At 49.1% G+C, this 10,365-nt stretch overlaps 1 protein-coding gene across 1 annotated transcript in view; it reads left to right on the top strand.

Annotated features, from left to right (window-relative positions):
* Positions 1-543: 543 nt before the first annotated feature.
* Positions 544-10,365, top strand: part of MDGA1 (MAM domain containing glycosylphosphatidylinositol anchor 1) — a 134,940-nt gene continuing 125,118 nt past the window's right edge. Inside the window, exon 1 of the mRNA XM_035560656.2 lies at positions 544-685. Within this exon, the coding sequence (XP_035416549.1) occupies positions 559-685 (127 nt within the window). The 5' untranslated portion in view covers positions 544-558. The remainder of the gene's footprint in view (positions 686-10,365) is intronic.

Below are 10,365 nucleotides of genomic sequence, written 5' to 3'. Positions count from 1 at the left end.
GCTGGCTCCTCGCCCCCCACCTCCCCCCCAATTTTTTTTTCTCTCTTTTTTTTTCCCTCCACCTCCTTCTCCTTTCCCCCATTCGCTCGTGGGGCTGTGGCCAGAGCCTCGTCGGGAGGAGGGCGGGCGAGGACTCTCCCAAGTTGGCCCCAGTTGGCAGCACTTCGGGCAGCCCAGGACTCCGGGCAGCGCTCGGCGGCTCCCCCTGCACAAAGGAAACCCCTTCCCGTGGCGGGGGGGGTGGGCAGCGCTGGGCTGGCCCGGACCCCACTCCTGCTCCTGCGGGCTGCCCACTGCCCTGCTCCTTTTCTTGGGCATCCTCGAGCATCCTTGTGAAGGGAGAAGCGGCTCTCCGCTTTCCTGCACTCCCTGCCTCCTTCTCTTTTCCACTTCTTTTTTTTTTCTTTTTTTTTTTTTTTCCATTTTTTTCTTGTTGCTTTTTAATTTTTATCTCCAGGCGGCTCCGGCGGGGGGGTCCCTTCCTCCGCCGGTGTCCGGAGCGGGGCGCATGGGGCGGCGTTTCGGGAGGTTTTCGCCCGCTCCTCGCTCCCCCGCCGGATGCTGCCTGGGCTCTTTTGGCTGTTTTTCTTCGCCGGCGATGAAGGCGCTGCCTTGAAGATGGAGATGATCTGTTTTTTATTCCTGTCTCTGGTGCCAGCCTACAGCAGGGGACAGGGGGTTTACGGTAAGGGGCGGCATCGCGGTGGCTGCTCGGAGGGAGGGAGGGGGAGGCGAGGGCGCAGGGCGGTGGCGATGGGATCAAAGTTAAAAAGCACCTGCAGGAGAAAGTAAATGATGCTGCCAAAGCTCGCCGCAGCCCGAGCGGAGAGGTTTACGCAGCGATAGGCTTCCTGGAGCCTGTGGCTTCTTCCTAATTCCTCCCCGTAACCCCCGGCCGCCCCGGGGGGGGGGGGGTGGGGGGGGACGCGATGCCGGCAGGAGGGGACGGGTGCCTCCCCTTCCCCTGCACGGTGCCGGCTCGGCTCGGCTGCCCTCCGTGCTGCCCTGCCCCAAATCACCCCCCCCTCCCCGATCCCCAGGGCGACCCCCGCCGGGCTCCCCCCTCCCTCCCCCTGGGGGCTGCCCTTGCGCCCTGGTGAACTTTGCCCCGAGCTGATGTGGAGCTGCTTGGGGTTTATTTTTATTTTCATATTATTTCTCGGACCGTGGTGGTGCTTATTTCACCCCCCCCCCCCCCCCCCGCCTCGTTCGCAGGCAGGGTGGCAAATGGCAAGCCCAGTGCAGCAGAGGCGGGCGGGGGGCAGCGGCTGGGGACCCCCCGTGCCCCCTCCGAGCACCAGCCCTGGGTGGGATGCGCGTGAGCCAGCCCCAGCCCCCTCTCTTAATTCTGCCTTTCCAGTGTCTGCATTTCCAACACACTGGGAAAAAAATAAATAAAAGCAACCCCCAAGACTTGCCTCTCCTAACAAGCCGGCTTTATCTTGGCTTGCGACTCAGTTGTGCGTTGCTGTAAAGTCCTTCTGGAAGGCATGCCTCTGCCTCTAACAAGCCCGGCTCTCTGAGCTCTGAAGAGAGACCCCAGTGAGAGAAGCCAGCCCCCTCCTCCCCCTTTTTAACAGCACGCAGCCAGTCTCTTGTGTGAGCCCTGGCAAAGATCAGTTCAGTCTCCCTGGCTATGGGTAAGTCTTTGTAGGTCACTTTTTAATGATGGATTTCTTTAATGGGAACAATCCCTCCTTTCTCTTTGAGGGCTGGGATGTTAATTTGAGTTTAGGTCTGTTTTGTAAAATAACCATTTTTAAATGGAGGGGGTTTTGCTTCCTTTGCTCTTTCTTCCTCCCAGTACATTTTCTCGCAGTCCGCATGTCCAGAGGAAAATTGCAGGGAAATGAAGAGCAGAATGAGCTTGTGGTACAGAAACCTAGTCAAGTCAGGTTATTTAATCCTTTAAACCAGGCAATGTGTTTCTAGCTGAACTTTCTTAATTTTGTCTTAATGTGCTTGCTGCTGAGTAGCTGATGCTGTAGAATGGCCTCTTTGCTCCAGAGTGTAGCAAGAGGGACAGAGCTTACACATGGTTTACTTAAATGTGCCTGAGAAGGCTGGCTGTTGTGGGCTTTTTCATTTACTTCCATGAACTTGCATTTGTTAGAGCTGCAGCTGAATTAGATCCTCAGGATAACTTACAGGTGGCTTTCTCTTTTTCTCTGAGAGAGACTGGAGAAGCAGCGTGCAAAACAAAGCCCAGATAGACAGACGTGCACTAAAATGACGGCATCTCTGAGTCAAAATGGTACTACTCCCATCTATTCTCTTACTTAACTACGCAGAGGAGAAACCCGCTCTCTCCCTCCTCTCCCCTCCCCTACGTCTTCCAACTATCTGTTGAGGCTGTCGGGAGTCTTAGCACGCAGCCGTCCCCGAGCGCAGCCCAGAGCAGCGTGTTGTGGAAGCAGCGCACCGCAAACTTCTGCGGTGACTAATAGTTTTCATTTTGTCTCTCCCAACCCTGCCTTCGGTCCCCCTATCTGCACTGATTTCGTGCTTTGTGCAGCCAGCGCTGTTTGGGTGGTAAATTGCTGTTATTGATGGCTCACGCAGGACTGGATTGATACCGTTATATTTACAAGGATAACTAAAGCAGGATTAAAAATCAGTCCTACTGCCCCGCTGCTTTGTCTGAAATGTTAGCCTCTCACCGTAGCTTCGAGCTGATCACACTTAGGTGTTCTGTGCTGTGAATGTTGGTCTCGTGTGGCGCTTATCGTGGCAGTTTTGGGAACTCAGGTGTCGTGGTTTGAGGCCATTTTTCTGCTTTTGAGGATTCATGGTGATGGGAATAGGGAGAGGCATGTATATTGGTCTATAAATATATTTTACTTTAGTAAATCTGCTAAGATTAAATCAGATTAAACTAGATAAAGTATCCATGTGATGTACTCTTTAAATAATACACCCACATGGATGCACACAAAAGACCTCTGTCTAGGAGAGTGGAGTTGTTGGAGAGGTTTATTGAGATGAATGGTATAAATAAAATGTGTGTAAGGGGGTTGCTGGGAAAGAAGCTTTCGCAGTGGAGGTGCGATTTAATTAGGAGTCAAGGTGCTTTTAGCCTGCTACCTGAAGAGGCTTGTTATATAAATTGGCATTTGTTGTAATGACTGAAGAGTGTCTGAAACCCTCTTCTCATTAGCTGATCCCATCCTTTCAGCCTTGTTTGTTGAAATAAGACAAAGCTGGCCTGACATGGGAGGCAGCTCAGCAGGCTTAGCCTTTCGTGGTGCCCCATTTCCCAAACTCTGTGTGTGCCTGTCAGTCCCGGTGCATTACCGCTGCCGGTCAAGATAAGGAGCAAGCAGTAACCAATTTGTAGGAAATGTCATAATTTGGAGGGAGAGAAGAAGAGGTAAGGGGGAAAGGGGTCCTGACCTCCCATGCTTCAAGTTATCAGTGCTTAAAGGCTATATATTAGACTGAAAGGGGAGGGTAGAGAGGGTTTCCAAAGGGATGAGCACGCCTCTTGCTTCCTCGTCAGCCTTGCAGACTCCAGAACACACTTAGCTCTGATTCAGGGTGTGCCCAGGGCTGCTGCTTTGCTTACTCCATGTGTAGCGTATAATTAACATTTCTGGGGTGTCTGGCAGCTAGCCCAGTCCAGATGATCAGCAGCAGCCTTTTTTTGGGGGCAGGATAAAAGAGAGCGGGCTGTTTTGTCCCCTGCCTCTCATAATTCACCTGCTGAAAAGGCATCTGAGAAGCCTTTCAGGAACGGTCATGGCGGTGTGCGATGAGGGGCTGCAGCAAGGCAAGGGACAGGGAATAAAAGGAAGGCTTGGGCTGGGCAGCAGGGAAAGCTGCCTGGCGCGGAGACTGGGGGGCTTGGATGGGCTGTGGTGCTTCAGATACTTAAAACTGGTGTGAGTGAAGCACATACAGAGTAGTCCTGGCCTCTGAGGTTGGGGATAAATGACCCCATAAAGCCCTTTCTTTAAAGAGACACCATCACACTGAATCACCTCTGAGGTGCCACTGCAGGCAGGCAGAAAATCTAGTGGGAGAATGTTTTCTTGTGCCTGCAACAGGGGAGTGTCGTGGTAAAACATATCCTAGGTTTAGGCCATAAACATTCCCACTCTTTCACTTCGTGTCCACGTGACAAGATTTGTTTCCTGCTCCTCTTACCTGTGAAGTAAAAGCCTCTCCTCCTGGAGCTTTCAGTGCACCACCGCTCAAGCGGGGTGTCTCAGCTCACATGTGTGACTTTGCTGCCAGTTTCGGAGGGAGCAGGCACACTCCAGTGTTAACCTTGAGCCTGGTGGCATGGATCTGTCCCCCTCCCATGCCTCTCACTACCTGTTTTGCCAGCAGGAGCAGGGGGCCAGGCAAGGAGCTCCTCAGCTTTCTTGCTGTTATCCCAGTGCTCCCCATGCCCTCTGAAATGAGTGAGAAAATTGCTGGCTAAAGCAGCAACGGAGCTGGCTCCTGTCAGCCCCTGCTTGGCTGATCCTCCCTGGAAAAGGGGATGTACGAGCACAGCAGTACTCCAGACATCTATGTACGAGTGTGTATATGCATCTTTTATGTATAAAACATATGCAGACACACATCCTCCCCTGTGGGCTCAGCCATTTCTCCTTGTTGTCCAGCCCTGAAATCTGTGGTGACTTGCTGTAGCCTTTCCATCACAGGTGTTTTGTAACTGGAAGGCTACACCTAAAGACTGGCCTGCTCCAACATTTGCGTAGTTCTCTGGCAGCTCTTTAAGTCCAAGACATTAAATTTAGCCAGCCCTGTGCTCCAGCATGCCTTGGCATCCTCCAGCTGTAGTGCATCAGCCTCACCCTCCTGACACCAGAGTCTTTGTTTTTAGGTCAGGTCAGTAGCTTCACACACCAGATAAACCCTCAATTGACTTTAATATGCAGTACTAGAAAACTGACATTATCCTCTTGACAGGTTGTTTGCAACTTTGCTGGTAGAAGTCAAAATATTTCACTATAGGTGTCACCAGAAACCACCATCCTATGCTAATTTTTGTGGGAACATGAAGACAGATGTTGAATAATTTGACATGAGCAGCATAGCTTTTAAAATTATCACCATGTCAGCTTTGCACTGGATTTATCTTGTGGGTTTTTTTTTTCCCTTCTTTTTAGTTACATATATTTCAGATGATTTTAAGAGATAGGGGAGGGATGTGCAGTAAGTGGCTCCCTGTAAGTGGAAAATGCAGCTGAGGATGGCCTTGGTGGTTTAATAGTCAGACAGCAATTCAGTAGTGGCAATGAGGGATGCTGTGCAGCTGGGACTGCTGTTCTTATTTTTAAATAACAAGACAGAGAGACTTCCATGCTGGAGACTCAGAGATCCTGTGACGCTTCCCATCAGCCAGAAGCCTTAGTGTTTTGCCCATGTTTTGACTGGAGTTATTGCTGTTCTGCTTTCTTGAGTAGTGTGGTTTCAGGCTTCCACACCCTCCATACATACATATCGCGCTCTCTTGGTTCATTAAGTGTAGTCAATGCCTATGAGTCTTGCCTGCACAGCTATGACTTGTTTGGTGAGGGAAGAACTGAGGTGTAGGGCAAAAATTGCACTGTGACCAACTTCTGTGTGCTGGTGAAAGCAGTAGAGCCGGGTGCATTTCTACTAGTGAAAGGCTGCCTGTTGGGGTGTGCTCTGCTCCTCTGGTGGAAGTCTTCTGAACCCTACCTGCAAAGGGTTTCTTTAGGTGGCATTAGGTAAGTCAGCAGCCTACGTAGCTCTGCAGAGAGAGCTTAGTGGTGAAGTTCTCACCGTGGTAGATAAGCATTGGTGGGTTTTGTGCCAAGGGATTGCTGTGTTGTGCCCGCAGAGGGGGCTGTGTTCTGCTGTGGAGAAGCTGGGTGTTTGGCTTATGATGGGCTCTTTCCAGAAAAAAAAACAAAACAAAACAAAAAAAAAAAAAACAGTGGAAAACATGGTTTTGGTCTCAGAGATGCAGCAGGTACCTGCATCTGGTAATACACTAGGAGTGTCTTTAGGCTATCCTTAGCAGCTGAGGTCTTATCAAAACTATTAAGAAAATTTTGTTTCTAGTCTCAAGCAGTCAAGGTGGGCACATCAAGTGCTCCCATCCCGGTCACCTTCTGCTACTCATCAGCTGCTGGCTTGAATTCAGACTGGGAAAACATGCCAGCATCCCCCTGGCTTGTGGAGGAAGGACGAGAGGGCTGTGGGGTACCGGCACTGTGCAGCAGAAGGCAGATCAGGCAGGGCTCTGGGATCTACCGGAGACAGCGATGTGCTGTGAAGAGGTGGGAGAAGGGAGTGTGTGTTTCATGTCTCTGTGCCTGTCTTTAATGGGGAGATCTCTCCTCTGTCAGGATCCAAAGCACTCGCTTTGAAAAGGAAAAAAAGCTTTCATCTGCCCTTTACTTGGGGGAAAGGGTTGAAGGAACAACAGAGGTTTATTTTTATGGCCAAGCGCTAGCTCAGTGTTTAAAAGAAGAAATTAAATGTGTGATACCCCATGGAGCTGGTGATCAAAAACCGCTGCATTAAAGATCTGGGGAAGAACTTGAAAACTGGAGCCAGGTAAGGGAAATCCCGGGCATCTCTGATCGTGGTGCAGCAAAAGCAGAGCCAAGAAGAGCTTTTACCGACAGAACAGCTGGGCCACAACCCGCTTGGAGGCTGAGTTATCAGGTCAACACCGGGGCATTTCTTGGAGCAGAGGCTCCCACTCCCCACTTGCTTTCGTGCCCCCTGCCCACGGAAAGGCAGCCCACAGGTCTCAGCCCAGCTGTGCCACATCTGGCCAAGGGGATGGGGATGGGGCTCATCTGGCTGGGGGGACACAGGGCACATCTGGGTGGTGGGGATGTGCCCAGCAGGGGGAGGCTTTCCAGCACCTGGGGGTGCCACAGCTTCGCTGAAAGAAAAGCTGGTGGAGACGGGGCACTGGGGAGTGACCCCACCGATGTGTGGGGTCTGCTTTCTGGCATGGACACCGCAGCCACCCAGGTGGGCTTGGGGAAAGGGCAGCCCAGTGATCCCACCAGCTCTGCCCAGCAGGAGCAGCACCTGGGTTGGAGCTGCTCCTTCCCTTTTGTCAGCGCTGGCTGCTCGCTTGCTTCTATACAAATCTCGTTTGTTTTAGGGTCTGAAGTTCTGTCACACAGTGTCCAAGCAGTTCATGATCCTATTTTTCTTTTCCCTTTCAGGAGTATCTCATTGTCAATTTCCCATAAAAGATCATATAATAAATAAGTGCAGGCATCTTAAACCCCTAGTTAGCTTTTCAGCTATGGTCTCCGTTTCTTTTTTCTTCACATACTTGGGTGATCATGGATTATGTTTTTTTGTTTGTTTGTTTTTACATTTTCTTTTTTCTTTTTTTTTTTTTTGAAAAAGAACAACAGGGCTAGAGGAATCTGAACAGTTATGAGGGAAGGGTGGTCCTCATGCACAACTTTCCTCTGGCAGGAGGAGAAAAGATGACAGCGAGGTGGCAGCTGGCTAGCAGTGCCCCTGATGCACCCAGGTGAGCACCCAGGTGCTGCAGTGCTGCCACGAGGCAGCAGAGCTGAGGGTGCCCCAGCAGAGGTTTGTATTGATGCTCATACATCAGATTTGGCTCTTGCAAAAGTGTGACTTAGGGCTTGGCTCACTGCAACGTTATCTCCTGAGCATCATGGCTGCCTACAGGGAGCTCTTTGTGCACCAGTATGCTGGCTGCATGATATCCCAGGTCAGCTTCTGACCGTTAATACCATACGTTTTAATGCCTAAACACTCTGGTCCAGGTGAAGGGAGATGCCCGAAGTAAACAGGGAACTGGTGAAATACTACTGAACGCAAATGATTACTTCTTTAAATTTCCTACATGTTTTTCTAGACTAGGCAATCTGGGTGCACCAGCATATGCTTGTATGACTGCATCCCCAAAATCTCGGGAGCTTTATGGTCTCGTAATGTGTAAATTCCTACGAGGAAGACGTTCCCTTTGTACACTCCTGTGGAGCACACTGTGTTCTCAGCATTGTGTTAGTAATGAGCAGCAGTGCAGACAAAGTTATACCTCTCAGTGGCTGCAGGTGAGGCAGGACAGCCATGGTGGCAGAGTGGCATGGCAGTTCAGTGTCACCTCTGCTGTCCTGCGAGCAGGTCACAGCTCAGCAGTGCTGCAGACCTGCAGGGAGAGCGGGGAACAAGTGTTTCAAGCAGCAAGCATGGATCTATCCGGTCAGCCTCTCGCTTTCCTGTTGCTCTTCTCGTTCGTGCTGCAAATCGCTCGGGGAGGTGCTGTCGGCTGCTATCTTGCTGTACCTCGTGTAAGGGAGATCCCACGGATGTACCAAAAAACCTGGCTGTGATGTGTTGGCTGATGGTGTCTCCGCTGTGAACTGTAGCACAGGACAAATGGCGTGCAGACACTTTTGCTGGGTTTCGTGGAAGTGGAAATGATGGCAGGGGGAGGGTAGCAATTGACAAAGGTGCAGTAAGGACTGCAATTTCTGAAGAAAAATTAGCGCGTGTTGCATAAAGAACCGATATAACACTGAAAGCTAAAGTCAAGTTGTGAGAAAAGCTTTAGGATGTCTGCAGGTGGACATTTAAAACAAGAGGAGATGCTCGCTGTTGCTGCTCCAGTTTCAGAAGGAAATGGTCCTTCACTAATTGGCACAAATTGTTTTAAGATAAATGTGGATGGGGAATCTTCTGCATCTCTTGTGTGCCTTCATGATGAAATAAAAAGGGAAAAGAAATGTGATTCAGACACGTTTGAGAAACGTGGCAAAATGGCTTTTGCTTACAGACACCGTTTGACTCACTGGTGTTTGTTCTATACCTTCTGTGGTGGGTAAAGGCAGTTGTAGAATTACAGGGTGAAGAATGACTGTCTCTTGCGAGTTTAATAAATTGATTATTCCAACTCAGAGCACCCCTTGAAATAGTGGGGATGTGAGAAATCAAGGCTCACAAAAACAACCTGACCTCAGCAGAAGACAGCTGGGGTTGCGTGACTGAACTCCCCTGCCAGGCAAGTGTACATGTCTGGGGTGTTAAGTGCTCCAGACCAGCTGAGAGCTTCCTCTGTGGTTGTTAGACCCTGAAAATCATCTCAGAGCACACAAGTAGGATTTCTTGTTAGTTTAGGTGTTTCCCGTCACTGTAATATCCATGAACATCCACCTTTACGCAGCCCCTGTTGTCTACAGTTATTCCACTCTGCCTGTGGGGAAATGAGATGGAGATTAAGTGATTTGCCCTTGGCAGAAAGGAGAATTGAACATCAGCAAAGTTTTAAACATCCTTTTCTATCCAGTAAAGTGCAGCTGGTATTATGTGCGATCCCTGTGGCTGACAGATGCAAGGTAAATACATCCTGAAGAAGGAATAAGCCATTAAGAACAGGTATCTCAGAATTAAGCTGCTTTTTTTTAATTAAAAACAACAAAACCATGTTTGTTTTCCAGTACTAATCTAGCTCATCTTTGTTCACTTGTAAAGATTTATTTGGGGATATCTTTTAGGGTGTACCAGAAGTTGAGCCGTACTGTACAGCACTGGGGTATAAAGAGGGAAATCTTTCAGACATGGGTACATACGTGTCTCTCTTCTGCTTGAGTCTGCTGGTGCCTTGGAAAATTGCTCTGAGGGTAGTGCAAAGATTGGTTGTGGAATATGTTGATTCATTTGGCAGCAATTTAAATTATTTTGCACTTGATCAAAGCATCAAAGAATTAAATTGTATATACATAAAAAGCTGTTTTCATGAGTGGGTGAGGCTAAATAACTTTCTGGCACCAAAGGGAAGGACAAAAACATTGATTATGCCATGAAGGAGCAGAGATTTAGGAAGGGGGGAAAAAGCAGGGGACAATATCATAGGTGTGTTACTGGAGGCAGTGTCTGGACCAGAGGGGAAGTAATGGTAACGAGGTCGGAGCTGTGGTTCCAAAGTGAGGCTGGATGCCAGAGCAGTGTGCAGCTTTGAGGAAGGGAAGTCTGAATATTCCAATAAGTTTTATTATTTTAATTATATGCTAAGTCTGTATTCTTGTTTTTCTTACAAGTACAAAGATAGGAAGAAGAAATCTCCAGTGTTTGTTTCCCAAATGCTAACAAAGGCTGAAAGGAATTAGTGACAGTGACTTTTTTTTCTCTTTTGAAAAAGAGATGTTCCTATTATATTTAGAGCAATCAAAATTTACAAGTGATTTTTTGAGAAGGGGATAATCATGATTAGTGATCAAACAGTTGCTGAACAAGAAGACTATCTCTGGCAATGGGGAATCAGAAGAGGGCAGTGGTGTTAGCTGCACATCAGGAAAATCCCTGTGTTAAGGTGTTGTGAAAGAGGGTGCCTTGCACTACCTCCACAAAAGAGAAATGCTTAGATATTGGATAGGAAGA

Source organism: Cygnus atratus, chromosome 3, assembly GCF_013377495.2.
Source record: "Cygnus atratus isolate AKBS03 ecotype Queensland, Australia chromosome 3, CAtr_DNAZoo_HiC_assembly, whole genome shotgun sequence".
Taxonomy (NCBI): domain Eukaryota; kingdom Metazoa; phylum Chordata; class Aves; order Anseriformes; family Anatidae; genus Cygnus; species Cygnus atratus.
The sequence above is the reverse complement of the archived record's forward strand: the minus strand, read 5'-3'. Positions and strand labels throughout refer to the sequence as shown.